General features: G+C 32.9%; 4 protein-coding genes across 5 annotated transcripts; 3 read left to right on the top strand and 1 right to left on the bottom strand.

Annotated features, from left to right (window-relative positions):
• Positions 1 to 6,962, top strand: LOC130636207 (double zinc ribbon and ankyrin repeat-containing protein 1-like). The gene is made up of 2 exons (XM_057445851.1): positions 1 to 106; positions 2,623 to 6,962. The coding sequence occupies exon 2, from the start codon at positions 2,645 to 2,647 to the stop codon at positions 4,820 to 4,822; it is 2,178 nt and encodes a 725-aa protein (XP_057301834.1). The 5' UTR covers positions 1 to 106; positions 2,623 to 2,644; the 3' UTR covers positions 4,823 to 6,962.
• LOC130636208 (actin-related protein 8-like) lies at positions 6,463 to 14,709 on the top strand. 2 transcript variants are annotated; one of them, XM_057445853.1, is made up of 14 exons: positions 6,463 to 6,592; positions 8,720 to 8,817; positions 8,923 to 9,099; positions 9,269 to 9,379; positions 9,531 to 9,635; positions 9,787 to 10,071; positions 10,258 to 10,373; positions 10,655 to 10,715; positions 11,047 to 11,139; positions 11,580 to 11,684; positions 11,819 to 11,932; positions 12,288 to 12,453; positions 13,505 to 13,668; positions 13,969 to 14,709. In XM_057445853.1, the coding sequence occupies exons 2-14, from the start codon at positions 8,764 to 8,766 to the stop codon at positions 14,131 to 14,133; spliced, it is 1,716 nt and encodes a 571-aa protein (XP_057301836.1). In that variant the 5' UTR covers positions 6,463 to 6,592; positions 8,720 to 8,763; the 3' UTR covers positions 14,134 to 14,709. The 2 variants fall into 2 exon arrangements, with proteins under 2 accessions (XP_057301836.1, XP_057301835.1); XM_057445852.1 differs by lacking the exon at positions 6,463 to 6,592 and having other exon boundaries at positions 8,621 to 8,817.
• LOC130636209 (uncharacterized) lies at positions 7,112 to 8,153 on the top strand. Its single transcript, XM_057445854.1, has one exon. It carries the CDS (start codon positions 7,478 to 7,480, stop codon positions 7,943 to 7,945), a length of 468 nt encoding a protein of 155 aa, XP_057301837.1. The 5' UTR covers positions 7,112 to 7,477; the 3' UTR covers positions 7,946 to 8,153.
• A 1,380-nt stretch (positions 14,710 to 16,089) lies between the features above and the next one.
• On the bottom strand, positions 16,090 to 19,052 carry LOC130636205 (uncharacterized). Its single transcript, XM_057445848.1, has one exon. The coding sequence runs from the start codon at positions 18,745 to 18,747 to the stop codon at positions 17,557 to 17,559; it is 1,191 nt and encodes a 396-aa protein (XP_057301831.1). The 5' UTR covers positions 18,748 to 19,052; the 3' UTR covers positions 16,090 to 17,556.

Here is a 19,052-nt window from a genome sequence, read left to right as displayed (position 1 = left end):
CGTGAAGATTTCATGTTTCCTTTACATGACTTTTAGTTGAGTTTTGATAACAGTTGTTACGGAAAACAAACTTGAATTGAATGGATGTTGACAGTTGAGTTGAGTGGTATGTATTAACTAGTTATATAGCCATTATAGTTATTTATGTGAATCATTCCTTGTTTTATCAGTCAGGGCCAGTCGGGGACAATTTCAAATTAGTATAGTCTAAACAAGCTAGCTATTAGCTAGTCACTCTTCTCTCCCATCATATTGCATAAGTTGTGACATTTTTTCTTTCTAAAATCATTCTAGCTATCTCATGTAATGATCTCATGTCTACAGTACCGCTCGAATGTAACTTTACATGTACACGATAGTTATCACCAACAGAAGTTCCACAATGCCACTTTACAACTGCAAGGTCACACTTGGCTTCAATGCTACTAATCATGACTTTAGAGACTTTGCTGCATTTACTCTTAACCCTTACTCTTCTAGTCCTTCCCTCCACTTCTCAAACTTTTTAACTAATCCTTCCATTGACTTTACTATAAGAACCAAATCACCTGCATACAATAATTTTTAAAGACAACCTGTTCTGAACTCCATTGACAGCTCTTCTTAGACTAAAACAAACAACAAAGAAATAAGTACAGAACCCTGATGTGCACTTACATTTTCACTAAATTTAGCACTAAGTGAATCGTTAATCCTGACACAACCTCTAGCATTCCTGTACATAGACTGTACCATCTTAACTAGCCACTCATCCACACCTAATTTTCTCATCGTTCACCAAATAACTTACGTGACACTTTATCAATTATTAATTGGTGTTCAAGTATTTAAAATAATGTTACAATTATATAGATGTTGAAAATACAATGCTTTTTTCACTTTTTTATCTTTGTTACTTTTAAACAACAGGTGACCACTTAAATATATATATATAATAAACCAATTAACTAAAAATATGATAATAACAAACAAGCATCTATATCCTCTCCATTGCTGCAATTCATTTTAGCCAGGGGCTGATCCAGGTCAATTTAGACATCATTGGTATACCAATTTTGGGGATAGACAGGTAATTTTAAAATGCTTGAGAATCGCTTATTTCTCATTTCTGGATATTTTTAATCACAGAGAGGATATATATATATATATACTTTCATAAAGAAACTATATACGTTCTATACTAAAAAAAAAGACGATGCATATGCTAAAGCCATGTATTTTTGTTGTCCTATTTTTGTAAATACTTACAAGTATGATAAAATGTTTATTCCTTAAAAGAGTTATGAAAAAATGGGGGCCATCATTTATAAATTTTGTATTTTGGCTGGGAAAAAACTGGTTTGTAGAGACATTTTGAGTTTCTAATTGCCGGTTAAGCTGTTTTAGACAATGTAGAGATCCCTAGGCCCCTGTTAGCCTACACACTGTGATTGCTGAGATAAAAATTATAAAAACATCAGAAAAAAACTTCTGTACATCGTTGTTACAGACAATCCATAATAAATATTAAATTCTGTTTTAATAAGATATTCTAATTTTTACTTTGTTAAAATAACTATTACAATCTTTGTATACAAACCATTTTTAATGTTCTGAAAATAAACTTAAAGTAAAAGTAGTGTGTTGACAAATTTTACATTGACACGTTGATAACTTTACCTACTTAACAGCATTTATGTACAAGAAATAGATAATTCAGCTTTTTTGAAAGTATTTATATAAGACCAATTTTACAAAAATTGAAACTTTTCCCCCACAAATTCCACAGCTACTAAAAAGTGCATTGTTTTTCTTTATGCTACAAACTATAGAAAGAAAAAAAGATGTTTACATACATTCAATACATCACAGTACACCTAGACTGCCCATTGAGATCATCAAACACTGGTGACAAGCAGTAAAGGATATATAACAGTTTAAAAAAATTTGCTGACGTCAGCAATGAGTTGCTGATACACAATTTTTTTTATCAGAAACTATAACTTCGCCACTGTAGAGCTTGAAACGCTTATTAAGAAAATGTATAGGATCATGTATTTTTGATGAACCGTTACATAGGTATTGGGGTTTAATGGTTTTTTAAAAATGTCATAAACCTGTCTGTTAGAAACAGTTGTGTTGACCCAGCTTTGGAAAATGGGCCTAATTTTGGTCTCTTTCTAGTTACCCACACGGGAGATGATTATTTCCACTCGTTTTCAAATTATTTGGCCTTCAAGTTATAAGTGCATTCTAATGGCTTTATTACTTCAAATGTATTGACATTAAATTAATGTTATTGAACTCATGACGTTTAGTTTGTTGATTAGCATTTAAGGCAAACAAGCATTTTTACACCTCCACTATGCCTGTTACAGACATAGCACGTTATTATATAAGATCATTGTTATCATTAGTGATAACAGTGGATGAACGTACCTGCATATGTTCATTGATTTTTTAATCCTTAAGTGTAGATGTTTTCTTTAAGGCACATAATGAACTGTAGAAACATGCACCTGTCCTTCCCATCCTAATACTCAATGATGGATGATGCAATTTTTAAAGCATTTAAATTTTACTTGTGTTTCCCTTACTTTGGATTTATTATTTTAACTATAACTTTTTATCTTTCATTTTCAGTGGCTTATAAACAATAAACAAGATGAGTGCTGGTATGGTTTCAGTACCTGTTATAATTCCTTTAAAAGCACCAGGAAGTGGTACGACTGGTTCTCGTAAATGGATGATTGATGCGTCAACATTAGTGGAAGTGCATTCAAATACTAAAGACTGTCTGTTATTTTATACACTAAATGGTAGCAAGCCTGATCCATTCAAAAAAATTGGAGACAGGACAACATACCAGTATTCTAAACCTTTCACCTTGAATCCAGGCAAGAGAACAGTAAAAGCAATAGCTGTGCTTAAAGATGGAACTAAGGAGAGTTCGATAAACACAAAAGTATTTCAAGTTGATCCGGTGGAGGAGAAAAGCGATGAAGAAACTGACCAAAAATTAAATACAACTTGGGAGGAGCAAGCACTACCAAGGGATTTAGAAGATTCTAACAAGATTGAACGAAATATGTTTAAGAAAGTTATACGTAAAGAACATTTTAAGAAAACGCCACCACAAGTTGCTGGTGAAGTTGTAAAGAAAGTACTAACTGATTCACCATCTGTACGTGAAATAGAAAAGTCAAATGATGATTATGACAATGCAATGCGTTGTCTTCGTTGCAATACACTAAGACCAGCAGACCCTTATGCAAGGTTCTGTAATGGCTGTGGATCCAACCTTCCACCTGCGCCTGGGCGCATAAGAAGTCCACCTGTCCCACCTTCCTTCGAAACCTTTCCATGTGCTAATTGTGGTTCAATAATTCCCTCTGAGCTGTCATTTTGCACTGTGTGTGATATTGCAATAAAAACAAATTCGAAAACACAATGTAAAAATGAGCATAAGTGTGCAAATTGTGGAACAACAAATCCCCCAGATGCAGTAGAATGTTTGGTTTGTGATGAAAAATTAAAAATTAAATCATCTCCACGTATCTCGAAAACTCCAAGACCATCTAGTGATTATGTTGTTTGCCCATTTTGTAGCAGAGTAAACAGTGCTGATGCACGCTTTTGTGACTGGTGTAGAGAGAAACCTCAACCACCAACAGCTACTACCGCATGTCAGCTTTGTTTTACAGAAAACGGCTTATACTCTCAGTATTGCTGCTCATGTGGTAAGGTTTTACCTGCTCCACTCCAAAAAGATTTTGAAGAAATCCTAGAAAATGGCGAGCTGTCAGTAAAACACCAGATGGGATCAGCATCAGAAATGCTTCATGATCTAGCTAAAGGTGAGAGTCCTAACTGGCGAAAAGTACCATTCCAACCAACATCTAAGAAGAGGTCTAAAAATGCATCAACTCAAGCAGGTGATGGTGTATTATCAAATGTGGATAAGTTTTCTGGAATAAATGCAAAGCCTAGTCCAGGCAAAGGATTTTGGCGTCAACAAGTTGAGCATGTTAATCACCATTTGAAAGTTTATACACAAAATAATTTAGAGTTTCGAGAGTCTTTTAGCAAACATATTATATCTCGTCTGATAACTGCTTCTGTTGAAGAATCCACTGAAGATTCAGAGCTTGTTTTAACTGTAAGATTTGGTTTAAGAGCTGAAGATGTAAACAAGATTGCCAAAAAAGGCTTGAAAAATGTTCAGTCTGGCCAAACCCTCATAAATGCAATGACAACTAGCTCTAATGCAAAGTCTGGGGCGTCTGGATCTCGGCCATCATCTGGTAGACAGCGACCTGGCTCTGCTAATTCAAGACCAAATTCAGCCAGAAAAAAGAAAACACATAAAGCCATTGAAAAGGAAAAGATTGCAGTTAAACTCTCAAAATTATCTGAAGACAACTTAAAACTTTTAAACATGATCAAATCTACAAAAACATTAGACCAGGACAAAGTACAAGAATTGCTGGATCTTGAAGATGTCAATCCTAATACAAAAGACGAAAATAATATTCCTTTGTTGAAGCTCTGTATTTTACAGAAACATTTTGATATTATTCAAATACTTATTAAAGCAGGAGCGTATATAAACGAGACTTCCGGAATGAAGGAAACAACTGCATTGCATGAAGCAGTTTTACTTGGTATTACTGGAAAAGATGCTGTAGCAATTCTGCTGGAGAATGATGCTTCGCCAGATGTGAAAGATAAAAAAGGAAGAACTCCTTATGAGTTAGCATTAGACTCTGGTACAGAAATTTTAATTGATAAGTTTACAAAACATTCATCACAAGACTTGTTAAAAGATGTTATGAAAATTTAGTAGTTTTTACTGCTTTTTACAAGCTGTGTGGAAAAAATTTGAATCTTGTTGAAATAGCTTTGATTAATTTTTTAAAACTCTTTTTAAAATAGTGTTTATATTAAATTTTTTTGTCATTGTGTTGTTGAAATTTGTTACAACTGTCAATGTCGAAATTTTAATATTTTTGTTAATTAATTTGTTGATTTTTAAGAAAATATGTTACATTGTTAAAAGTAACCCTTGAAAATCTAGAAAGAAATTTCTTTAGTGGAATTAAATGACCACTCTCATACTATTTAGATTATATAATAATGAAGATTGTGTGATAATGTATAAAGTGGATTAAAACCAATTAATTTTTAAAAATTTTGTTCATTGTAACATTTTCTACTTCAAAATGCTTGCTGTTTTTTTAATTTTGAATCGGCTAAATAATTACTTTTAAGGATTTTAATTTTCATCAACTTGCAATCTTTTCAGGGTTTTATTTTCACCAGTCATCTGAATATTACAAAAAACACCTTTTTGTTCTTTTTTATTCTAATTCAGTTTATTATATTTTACTAGTTTTAGATGAAGGTAGAAGGAGACACAAATGGAGGGAGCTAAATAAATAATTTTTAGAAACACAATGTTTTTATATCAATAAACATCACATCCCTTCCTGTTTCATTATCCTTATCTAACATTAAATGTTTAACGTATTCCCTACCTTTTCTGTGAGGGGGAGAGGGGAGGCTAAAGAAAGAAAGAGGTTTTAATGTTTGAGTCTGCATGGGAGGAAGGCTATTAGAAAAATTTTAAAAATAAATGTTAACAAGAGCTTATTTCAAAACAAATTTCTTGTATTACTATCATTTTTTAAATTGATTATTTTTTTAAGAGAATGCCTTGCAACATTTTACTCTTTTGTAATGTGAAATCCTTTAGGTGCAGTGAAACCAAAGTATACATTTACATGTTTGGTGTATTAAGGATGCATAAATTAATTACTAAAATTTGGGACAATGTTAATTTTGGACAAAACACATTTTTCCTCAAATCATAATGCCCCAAAATTCTTGTTGTCTGGAAATCGTCTGAAATTTCGAATGAATGCAATATTTTTCTTACATTAAAAGCAGACATTAAATGTTAAAATTTTTTTTTTTCTGTAGAATTAGTAAACCTCACTCACAAGAAGATATAATTGTTCAAATGACAAACATCTTCCCATTGGAGGATCGTTTTATCAGGGAGCCCATTTAAAGCTAAATCACTTTTTATGTTGTGTATTAGGCTAATGTATTTTCTTACATATAAATATGTTGACTATAAGTAGTCTTTCATCTCAAATTGTGTTTATCTCAATTATTTGGGTCCCTAAGTTTTTGATAATGTATTCCTTCTGAGCACGAACTATTCTGTTCCCAACTGTCATTTGAAGTAAAACAGCTTCTTGATTATTATTCACAAAACCCTGTTTTTTTATTTATCTTACTTTTATCTTTAGGACGTAATATCTAGAGAGTTTTATTTTAATTGTTGTTGAAGTTTTAAAGCTATACTGTATACTGTCATTAAATATAAAAAAATGATCACAATGTCAATTCTGTCACAAATGATTTTATCACAAAAATTATGAGTAAAGATAAAGTAAATTTTTTTGTACAATACAATTACAAAACTGTACATAACAGATGTCTTCACAGTAGTTAACCCTTAAAAGACTGGTCCAAAAAATATACGGTCAAAAACAGTGCCACAGTTGGACCACAAAAACTTCTGAGGACTGGTTTGTCATAAAAGGTATGTGTGTTAGGATGAATTGGGCTACCTAATGTTACTAAACATGAACCGTCTAGGCCTTGTCCTCAGCCACCAATCACGCTTCAAGTTTTGGGAAGCTGATTATGTCCATCCTTAATTAAGGGTTAAAAAAGGATTGAAATTAATTTTATCATATTTAATGTAGTATTTACTGTAGCATAGTTAAAAAGTGTATATATCATTAATATTTTAACTTGTTTATAGAATGTGTCAAATATTGATGTGAATACTTTTTTGTGGATTTATTATGGATTATATTGATTTTTTACTTGTTATATATGTAATCTGGTATGGAGAGTTGCATACATCAATCTTTTTTGACAAAAACAACAACTTAGTTTTCTTTTAAGTTGTCATTTTCTATGATATAAATTATTGCTTGCAATTTGTAATTTGCATGACCCTTGAACAACATACGGACTACTGTTTCAATGCACCTAATGCAACTTAAATCCATATCCATATTTAGATTAATCAAACCTCAATCAAATCCTTCCAATTGACAACAGATAAATGTGAAAGAATTGTTAAATCATAACCCCTTAAGAAAAAAAGCAAACAAAAATGATAGACATTAAGTTTGCTTTGTATTCACAAACTGATATCGAACAGATGTTATATTATTTCTCACCTCAATCTTTGTCTAACTTAAACCTTACTGTCTAAGAATTGGTGCTCTGTCTGTTTGCTAATTTTTTTAGTATTTCTGATTATTGAAACCGTTGTTGAAATAATTGAGAATGTACTGTGATAACCCTTTGAAAAACATGCTACTTTATTTTCTTAACAACATGCACAGGTAACAACACTGTCATTAAGAAATTAACAAATGGCAGCACTAATTATGATGTTTTAAATCCCTGGATGGAGAATTATATTTGCAGTCACAATGATGAGGAACAAAGAAAAGTTGCAACTATGCACAACTTTGAATTGACTGTTGACAGTTCAAAGAATTTTTACCAAACATTGCGGGAAGCATCAAAGATATTAAAAGAGCAAAAGAAAGTTTGTCTCAGTGGTGTTGGTTGTGACGTAACAAGAACTATTAACGTTGCGGAAGACTTAAAATCACAATTCAGTCTTTATCAACATAATGTAGCACACTTTGTAGAATATACGGATAAATGGATACCAAAAATTAAAGAAAGTGGAATGGATAGTCTGGAAGTAACACGTCATGTTCCAGCTATTAAAGTGCTGTTATCAAAAGCAAAAGTAGACAATGCAGTCGCCTTTGATCAGGAAGATGTTTTAAATCATAATATGATTAAGCTGCTTCAAAAAGAGGCTAGGTCACTCAATCAAACAAGGATGTCCAATAGAAATTAATTCCTTGCAAGGTTTTTAATGTAAATGGATTTTATTCATGAAAAATTGGAAATTATATATTTTACAGAATATCTATTTGTGTAGTATTTTAGGCATCGACATTGCCATTAATTTTTTTTTACATTTTACAAGAGTATTTTCCACTTCAAGAAAATTTTCTGTGGAACAGAATAAAAAGGAACAGATAAGCTTCCGGGTATGCGTACATTTACATCAAATGAACGGAACATTTTCTTGTCCGTTTCATTTCAGGCAAAGTAGAATCAGTTCAACTTTTTATGTTCTGTGCGGAAACAACAGGTAGATAATTAGTTAGCCAATCTGATTATTCTATTTCGTAAGATTTATGGAGAGGTTGTATACTTCTTGTATTAAAATGTGCGCAATAATATGAAGTGGAAATTGCTAGCAGAAAATTTTCTGTTCTATTTTTGGAAAATTTTTTAGAAGTGGAAAACAGACTTTAAGTTTACATAATTTAAAATTATTTTTAGTTGGAAATTAGCTAATGCACATTTTATGTTAACAGAAAAGAAAACCTCTAGTACAAAATGATTTTGTTTTAAACATTAGGCCAGTTAATTGATATCAAGCAAAATTTGTTATTGTTGTTTTAAACGGTGGACAACGGGACAATTAATTTTACCTTTTTAAATCTTAAGTCATTTTGCTTTATATCAAACAAAAAAAATGAGAGTGTTGATTGTATGTGATTGGTTTGATAACTGTTAAGTTCGAATTTATATAAGATATAAATTAGTATAATCATCCTAGGACTTGCTTCTTCAAAACATTCATAATGAAAGTAGTATAGCAGTATGCCACGACCAGTGAAACCCGATCGTCCTGTAATAGCTGAACCTGTTGTTGAGGTATAAGTCCAGTGTGGTATTTTTTATTTAAGTGCTTTAGAAGTATTTTAAATTATTAGAAGAAACTATAAATGTTTTGATAAGAAAAGAGTGTTTTTTTTTCAGCCAATCCAAGGAACAACTATCGTTGTAATTCATGCTGGATCATCTGTTCTTCGAATCGGTCGCACAACAGATCACTATCCACATTCCATTCCACATGTTATTGCAAGAAAAATCACTAGCAATGACCTTTTCTCTAAATACAGTGGAAAGAATCTCTTCATCAGAAAAGGTGGTCAGGTAATCACTAGTTCGTTATAACATTTTTATGTTGGTCCTTTTTTCTGAATTTATAAAATCCATAGATACTTAAGCAAAATAGGAAATTAGGAAAAAAGCAGGTAATAACGAAAAAAGTATCTAAAATTGACCAAATGTAACTGAACCCTGAGAGATACTTATACTTTAGCATGCTGAAAGCGATGATAAAAAAGCACATGGGTTAAGATCTGCAAAAACACTTATTCAAGCTATGAGGATTAGTGGTGGGCACAGAAAACCGAGAACAACACCTGCCGAGGTAAAGTTTAAAAATCTCTTTAAAACAATGCTGAATATGAATCTAAGACTTCTCATATATCTTTATGTTAGGGACTGCTAACTTAATTGTATTGGATGTAATACCTTTCTCTTTGCATTATTAACCTGAATGAAACATCTTCTGTTTTTAGGTGGCATCATACAATAGTCAGGTCCGTCCTGCTGCTGTAGATAATGATGGGTCGGTATCTTGGACGGATGTCAGTGCAATGCCAAATTTTTTTATTGGGGAACAGGTGCAATACTTAATTCCCGGACTTTATCTACTTTTATGTTTTTACCTGAAATTGTGTTCTTGATTTCTGGTTAAATTTTTCTCGCCAACAAGAAGCAAGTATTCTTAGGTAGCAACAACTGGTTTATAATTCTACTTCTTAATTTATTCAGGTATTAAGTCTTCCTTCATCCGCTCCATACTCTATTCGGTGGCCGATGGCTCATGGACAGTTAAACATACACAGCTCTGTTGGTGGTTCAGTAACTTCGATTGCTGCTGATTTGCAAACACTGTGGGGGAGTGCAATAGAAACGTATTTGGAAATACCTGTGAAAGATTTGAATTATTATAGAGCAGTATTGCTAATACCAGACATTTTTGAACGTGCACACGTTAAAGTTTTAGTGGATGTTTTATTGAATCGGCTGAAGTTCTCTTGTGTTATAGTTGGTCAGGTAGGCTTCTCATATACTGACTAGACTATTGATAGTACTTGAAAATTGATTTTTTTCTGGACATTTCTTAAGTGTCACGTTTAGTTCCATTCTGCAACTGAATTATTTCAATTTGAAAGAGTTAACGTATAATTAGATGGTATTTAACGAAGGTTATGATGTTGGATGTGGATGTTTTTATTTAAGGAATCAGTGTGTGGTGCATTTGGTAGTGGTCTTCCATCAGCTTGTGTTGTTGACGTAGGTGCAGAAAAAACAAGTATTTGTTGTGTCGAGGATGGGATATCGCTACCAAGCACCAGGTATGATGTGTTCTGTTTTAACAGAGATTGGTGTGTGCTGTCTCCGGAAACAGTTTCTGTATGTTTTTGTAGGAGTGTTAGTTTATGAGGATTTTCGAAAAACAATTTATGTATTAATTCAGTCTAACGTAAACATTGTTTATTTTCTGCAGTATCTATTGAAGCATGCAGGCAAGGGATTGTTTAGAAGTGTTCTTATAACCAGCTTTGTAAAAACTTAGGTAAAATAAACTTTTAAGATGACATAACATACTATCTTATTGAGACTATGATATTTTTAGAGTTACTTTAAATTATGGTGGCAATGATATAACCAGATGTTTTTACTGGCTTCTAAAAATGGTGAGGAATAGTTAGTCTTTGTATTTTTGTTTGTTAACAGTTGTTAGCAAATACTACCTTCTTGCGTGGAGAATAGTAGGATTTTATTATAAGAATCATCTATTATAAGAAACATGAAGTTACAAGTACTTAACTGCGAACGCGAAAAATATTGAAGAAATTAAAAAATTAATTATAAATATTAGCATGAATTTTGCTGAAAATTTAGATATGAAAAAAAAGGGTAAAGCTCTATAGACTTCCAAAGAAATCAGTTCAAAGTTAGGTACAATCAAGGCGAAACTCAAAAAGTTTTTTTTTTATCCATTCTGTACGAATCGTGTGTATTTAGGCAAATTTTCCCTACAGAAGCATTGACACAGAAGATCAATTCGATGCACAGTTACTGCAAGAACTGAAAGAAACGTTTTGTCATTTAAGCATGGTAAGACTTTGAGGCTTAACCAATGTTATCTTATTGGTGTGAAGTATATGATAGTGTAAAATATGCGATTGTGCGAGTTCTTTTGTTATCAAAGTTTATGTGTTTATGGAAGAAAACACGTGCTGCCTTCCAGCTTCCTGGGCTGGGACGCATCTTTCCTCAACGAGCGTGCGTATGTATTTATAAACGATGAAGAGAGTTGGTTTTTGTTGAGTCTCGTTTTCTTTATTAAAAGTCAGGAACAATCCTCGAAGGTCAAAGTTTTAAGATAGGATGATGAATTATCGGCTTCTTAGATATATGATTCATTACGAAATTATCAGATTGGTTAACAAAACGTTTTGGTGTACTTTTCTAACGTTTAAGCCGGGTACTTGATAAGATGTTAATACTTGTTAACAGATACTGGTAGATCAGTTTTATGTTTTTGTATTGTTTAGGAGATTCCTTCTGGCCACGTTCACGAGTTTCAAGTTGTTCGACCAAACGAAAATATTTTAGTATATAAATTGCGTTTGGGTGACGAACCCCTTCTTGCGCCAACGGTAAGTATTTCTTTCGTGCATGCTGTTGATTTTGTTGTTGTTGTTGTTGTTTTTAGGTTTTTATGATAACGTAGTTTCGCAATTTAGATTTAGACAAAGAAAACAGTATCTTTTTAGGACTTTTACCTTTATAGAGCATGTTTGTTCCTGATCTCTTCGGTATAGTTGATGAACCATTAATCAAAACCTTCCCCGAAATATTGGAATGTGATCCTGAAGATCTGATGGACCATCGGTACTTGCTTGAAGTAAGTAAACATAATGGGTTTTATTTGTTATTTTGTTTTTTGTGTTGTTTTTAATTACATACTAAATACTACAATATGTGCCTACGATATGTGCTTAGATGGGATGGATTCCGTGCCTATGATTGCGTCTTTGTACAATGGCTGAATGGGGGCGTTAAATAATTCTTCTGTACCAGGGTGGTCAACACTCCTGGAGAAAACTTGAAAGTGCAAAAAATGGAAAAATTCCAGGGAAATAATTTTTCTGAATGACAACCATATAGGTTATGTCGTTTAAATTGAAAAATCCTGAATTTTACTTTTACAAATAAATTGCCATCCTGCAAACGTTATATGTGGTAGTCGTGTTATTTAGAAAAGAGATGTGGATACGAAGAAAGCGAAAGGTGAAAATGAGAACGAATCTCAAGAATTTATAAGTTTGTCACATACAGCACCGATTGAACATGCGAAGCTCAAAGCGTTGCGTTTAGATGGCATGCCACTTGACGAAGCTATCATGTACAGCATTGAGCAATGCAGTATGTTATTTAGAAATTTGTTTCATAGTTCCTTATTAGTTATCTTTTCTTTTTATTACTTTTAACGTTGGGTTTTAAGCTAACAGTAAATCTCCTTTTTGTCCCCAGGCTTTTTTCAGTTCTGATACTGTTGCGATGGACTCAATAAAGTTCGATAGTTTTGTTTTCTCGTATATCTTCTTATAAATCGTCTCGTATTACATTCGTATCTTCATATAACTCTTCCCTCGTTAACTTAACTCTTGCTCGAATTCGAACGCTCATATATATTCCTAGCATAATGTTCTCGAATGTTCTATTCGAGAAGTTTCCCATTTTACAATATAAACAAATAACCTATTATCTATATTATGACGTCACATACTGAGTGTGAGTTCATTGTGCCGAATACGTATAAAAACTGTTCATATAAATGTTATTGAATTTTCTATTATTACGTCATGTTATAAGTTCGTGATATAGTTCACGACAGATACTCTTTGTTGTTCTAAAATTTTACGCATTTCTCCTGTTGCATTTGCGTGTAGCAGGATGGAATGTCAATGAAAAGTCACGTTAATTTGGTTTGATCTGAAAAATAATCATTGAAAACTCTTTTAAAAGAAAGCGGTGGAAAATGCCATAAAATTCTTTTTACATTAAAGATCTTTTTTTATGTTTTATGGCGTGCTAATGTTGTTAGTTGCTTTATTTTATATTCATGCATTCATGCGTTGTTTCAGTGGATTTAGTATCTTTTTTTTCGCTATGCCATAATGATCGCAAGAATATTATTTCATGTTAACCTGTTAACATTAAATATTTTACTGCGTTCAGTGGTTAGGAAGCCTGTAAAAATCATGGAATTGATTTAAAGTTTGCATGACCAGGCTGGTGTCTGCTTAGTGTTTCGTGGTTAGTTTTATTAGACTGTTCAAAATTTTTAAGTGTCTTTAGTGAAAATTAATTTCGGGTAGTGAAAGCATGTGAAATGATTAGTGAAGAAGGGTATAAGATGTTATATAAAAGACATTGTTTTGATGAAACTGTGTTCAAATTTTTTTATCGGCAGGTAATCAAGAAACGAAACGTAAAATGTACGGGACAGTGCTATTGATAGGTGGTGGGATGAACTTTAAAGGGACTGACGAATTTCTACTGAAGAGACTTCAATCGCAGTTGCCCCCGCATTACCATTTTATGAAGGAGCAGATGGAAGTGATAACGAGACCAAAAGTAAGAAATGTTTTAATATTTGCGGAAAAATATTTCTTGTTGCTTGCTGCAGTTTTTTTTGTGTAGAAATACACAAACTACACTTCTAGAAGATACATTTAATAAAGCTAATCTACACTTTGCGAGAATGATATAAATGATGGGCTAAATCAAAAATAAAAAAATAAAAAAAAAATAAAAAGAGTGTAAAAACGTCTTTCATTTCTGTGAAAGCGAATTAAACTTGCGAGTCAAACTACTATCCTTTTTAAATGTCAGCAAGATACAAAGATTGTCAGGTTTTACCACTTTCACTTTTAGGAGAATGACCCACGGACTGCAGGCTGGAAGGGTGGTACGGTTTTGAGTATTCTAGATAGTTCACAGGAGCTGTGGATATCCCGAAAAGAGTGGAATCAATATGGCGTGCGTATACTGAGAGAGCGGTGCGCTTTTCAATGGAGCACGAACATGGACAAACAATAACATCAACTGTGGAGTGTCAATCACGCAGATCGAACGGAGAGCATAACAGTAAAAGCTTTTAGCTGTTTACCCCCTGTGAAGGATAGCGAACGCGAAAACGGTATAGATGACATTTCTGGTAAAAAAGAAATAAAAGGGATGTATTTTTCGTAAAGTATGGAAGTTAAACTGCTTCAAAATGGTCGGACTTTCTCAACAGTCCGACAGAAAGTATACTGATCATAAAATTATAATTAAATATGAGCGATTATACTACAGAACATGCTGATGATCTCTTTTCTACGTCTGATCATTTCCTTCTTTTTTTATGCTTACATAGACAACGAACACGTCGACATAGTTTTTACATCAAAATGTGAAGGTAATCAGTGTCTACCATTTCTTGATGTCAATGTTAAACGTGAAAATAACAATTTTGTAACCCCGATTTATAGAAAACCTCCTTTTAGTGGCGTATATACAAATTTTGATAGTTTTGTACTCGACGAGTACTTGTTATGACATTGATTTGTAGAAATTTCAGAATTGTTAGCAATTTTTCAACTTTTTATTTTGAGAAAGAAAAGTTGAAACAAATCTCTTTAATAATAGCCGTCGTCTGTCTGTATGTCCGCGAAAGCGGCGCCCCGTAACGGAAACACGAAATTTTTAAAATGCGCACGAATATCAAATGCGATATATTTTTATCCACTTTGTTGCGACGGGTAAATTTAAAGGACGAGCGAACGCAACGGGCGACCCACGGGTTAACGACTAGTCAATATTATAATACCCGTATAGGTCTGTCTGTCTGTCTGTCACGCAAAATGGTAGCTTAGCTGCGCAATAGCGAGAAGCACGCAATGCGGTATAAAAAGAACGGGCGAACCCGTGGATTTTCCACATGCTAACGACTAGTATTATTAAAAAACGGCTACCCTTCCAGCTAAATCGATTAATCGTTGTATTAAGACATTTCTTGACAAATTGTTTCGAGTTAAAAAGGTCATATCAACTGTCTCTAAACGTGGACTTCTTGTAATATTGCCATTTTTGGGCAATGTATCACTTAGGCATCGCACACGTTTAGCAAACGTTTTTCAAGCATTAACTATCTTTTAAGGTTAAGGTTATGTGTTCGTCAGGTTTGAGAATTGGTGATTTGTTCCACTTTAAAAATAGACCCGTAAAAGCTTTACTTTTAAAAGTCGTCTGCAAGTTTAAGTGCGATAGCTGCAGTGATATCTATATAGGCAAGAATTATCGCATTTGAAAGTACGAGCAAGTGAGCATATGGGCATTTAACCAGAAAAGTCACCATAAATCCGCCTCTTTCCGCTGTGTCTGAACATGCTGCACACTGTCAGTCGAGGCTTCGTTTAAAGAATTCTTCGACACTCTCCACTTCTAGAAATAATTATGATTTAGAGCTGAAGAAAAGTTTATTACTTCATAGGGACAAACCTCTCAATAGAAACATAGCATCAGTTTCTTTATTCTTATTCGCTGATTAGTATATCGTACGATAATTGTATGGTAAAATCGAATTGTTTAAATAGTACCAAGTCATTTTTACACAATATACAAGTATATTGTGTAAAAATGACTGGATAATGGCTGAAACGTCGTCAAAAGAATAATAATAAAGTCACGAAACTGGTGTTACTTTTGTTTGAAACATTCAATCTCACACACAAATATTTCGTTTTGTGCAATGTTTCCAGTGTTTTTTGTATTAATCATTGGTATAAAATAATCGTAAAGAACGAAAAAAAGCCAGAACAACTTTGACAAATTCTGTTCACTTCTGACCGACTACATTTTTGAAATCCAGATACTATACTAATTTTTTTTTTATTTTTGCATGTCGATGGTGTCCGCTAATTAATGAGACTGCTGTTTTTCTCTTCTAATACACTAAGGCTGACGATTTCTTGTATCATGTGTTTTAATCAATTATTAATTGATCAATACATTTGCTCTGTATGAGATCACACGGCTGTTTCAGCGCGGAAAGTAAGACTGCGCATGCGCTGGTTGCTTGAGCACGTTGCGGGCGCAAAACAGTTTCGACAAATAAGTAGATACACTTTCCATATCGTTTTCGCGCACAATAAATCAACATCGACATACCAAAAACAGGTATCAAAAAAATAGCTAAGTGTGGGACAAAATTTTGTTCCCCAACTTTTTTTATGCAAAAAAAAACTAATTTTCTGAAGTTCTTTGAACAAGTAGAACGTTTTTCCTATCAAGGCTAGGTGAAATTCTATAGTGGCCATGTTGAATTTAACAAAAAATTTTTTTAAAAAAACGTGTTTTGCCACAGACCATAATTTTTTCTAAAGTACTGGTACACTTCAAATTTATGGCTTATCGGTTTCACGTAAGCCTCAACTACCTCTTTTAACCAAATTTATTGCCAGGATGACTTCGTGTTTACAAGAATTTAACAGGATTGAGAGGGTATCTGTTTTCATTAAAAAAAGACATAAAATCTAAGCCTGTTGTGGTAGCTGATAAACAAATGAAACTTAATATTTTTTTCAAAATTTTATTGATAAATGAATAAATTTTTGTTATCAAATCTCAGTTTTAAGGTTTCAGTGTGTTTAATGGGTATAAACATATATGTTTGGCTCCCATATTACATACGTGGTTCTCCGGCCTAAAAACAAATTTTAAAAGTAAGCATTAAATTTAAGGGAAAAATCATAGATAAGAACAGAATGAGGCTGAATTCCGGAGTTTTGTTTTCTATTACCTTAAGGAGGAAAATTATTACGTACAATAATTATTTCAGCATAAATTATTGCGATATTATTAATTTCTATCGACATTCTCAGACGATTTTTCTGAATTAAAAACACTTTTTATGTCTTTCTAAGGTAAGTACAAAATATAAGAACAAATGCAATAATGTATTCACATTTCACTGGTTCTTATAAAAAAAGCGTGATAAAACCTTCCCGTCTTATGAAAGATTTTGTCACCCTTTTGTTAGTGGGCGAATATTTTTATCAGCAAAAAATATATATATACCTTTTTTGTTAGGTTACCATCACATTTGACACAAGGAATTATTTGGTTTTGAATTTACTTTTGTGTTGTAGATATCATAAATTCTTGCCTAGGTGTTGACCGATTAAAAAAAACTCCGCCATCCATCGCGTAAAATTTCTCGTCAGGGAAAATTTTTGTCATTTTTTGTCACTTTTTTTGACGAAAATTTCTCTAGTAAGATACGGCCTTTAAAATTGACGAAAACAAACAAAGTCGATATGTGGGTTAAAAGAAGTCTACTAAAAATACTTGTCTGTTAGAGTTAAGTCTTTTTGCTAGCGAAACTTATGCTGTATCAAACCAGCGAAAAACCCACGACGGCTATGTAGTGTCGCGTGAATTTAATTTTAGAATTGTCCAAAAGTAATGAAAATTTAGCACTTATTTTAAGCAATTTCCGTCAGAATTTTTTTCACTACATTTCAATTCTCTCCTCCAATTGTTTTTTCCATACTGGCGATTCAAATGATTTACCGGATTTTTCGGAATAAACATCGGGAAACCAGCAAAACTATCTAATCTTGGTGGGATGATATCTTCATAAAGGTCCGTTTTCATAGTAGCTTCGTCTGTCCAAATAATGGTACGATTATCCGCATCAAATCCTTCTTTACCAGCCTCCTTGCCAGAGTTCTTAACGAAATACGGCCATAGATCTATATTGAGATTATTAACCGCACTAAACATAATTTTCTGTTTTTTTCGTCTCTGTCTTTTTATTAAATATCCGTATTTTTCACGTAATGAAACATAGATTATTTTCATTGTAGGAGATTTCCACTGCTTCGAATCTACTAAAATATCCAAGTCGACATCGTAAGGAACAATATTTTTATACCGATACCATCCAATTATGCCTCCATACACTAACATATGCGTGACGTTGTGTTTTCTAAGAAGATGGGTTGTGTGATTTAACATTTGCAACAAATGTTGTCTGCAGCACGGAGGCGTATTTATACGCATCTTTCTTTCTGTGTCATAATGTGCACTTTCTCTACATTTCAGTGTTTGTTGAGTGCAACCTTTAAACATAACTTTACCTCGGCTGGATACTATTTTCTTAATTGTCTCGTTGTAGGGAAATGGACACGAATCATGCGTAACATGAGTTTCTTTGCTATATCGTAACGTCATCTCTGCTGGATCGTACATCCATTTTTCACACAAAATTCTTCGGTCCTGTTCAGCGTAGTTTTTAACTACTTTTTTGTCATTAAAGGTCCATAAACCAGCTTTTAAAGGTTGCTCGATAATTATTTTATCTGTTCTTTCTATTGACCGAAATAAAGATGTGGTTGAATTTTTTAATTTGTAATTCCATCTCATAGCTTGCTTCCATTTTCGTTTGCCACTGGATATTGTTGTAGTTGTGAGCGCATTCAAAGATACTTTCTTAGTGTGGCCACCAAAACTTCTGATTTTTTCAAAGTTTGGTAATTTTTTGTTATCAAGCACCATGCCAGTCATTTTTATCGAGGTTCTGTTATTTTCTTCCGTTAAAAATGTCATTATTGCAAAACATCCGAAGCAAACAAAATAAGCAAGTAAGCTTTTCCAGCGTCTATGCATTGGTAAAAATTGAAAGAGAAAAAGGTTGAATGATCAAAAAGAAATCAAATCACTTTTGTTATTTAGGAATGGAGTTACATAGCTTTATTTACACAACCGCCTGTTTTTAATTCTCTATTCCCGTGGGCAATTAGTTTTTGTTTCTTTTATTTTATTTTTACACATGGTGATTTTGCACATTTTCTTTCTTTTGTTTCGCTTGTCCATGATTTTTACTTGTATTCCCTTGGGTAGAACATTTTAATTAAATCAATTAATTATTTTATTGTAGATATTTTGTATAAAGGTTTTTAGCTTAGGATATT

Source organism: Hydractinia symbiolongicarpus, chromosome 3, assembly GCF_029227915.1.
Source record: "Hydractinia symbiolongicarpus strain clone_291-10 chromosome 3, HSymV2.1, whole genome shotgun sequence".
Taxonomy (NCBI): domain Eukaryota; kingdom Metazoa; phylum Cnidaria; class Hydrozoa; order Anthoathecata; family Hydractiniidae; genus Hydractinia; species Hydractinia symbiolongicarpus.
The sequence above is the reverse complement of the archived record's forward strand: the minus strand, read 5'-3'. Positions and strand labels throughout refer to the sequence as shown.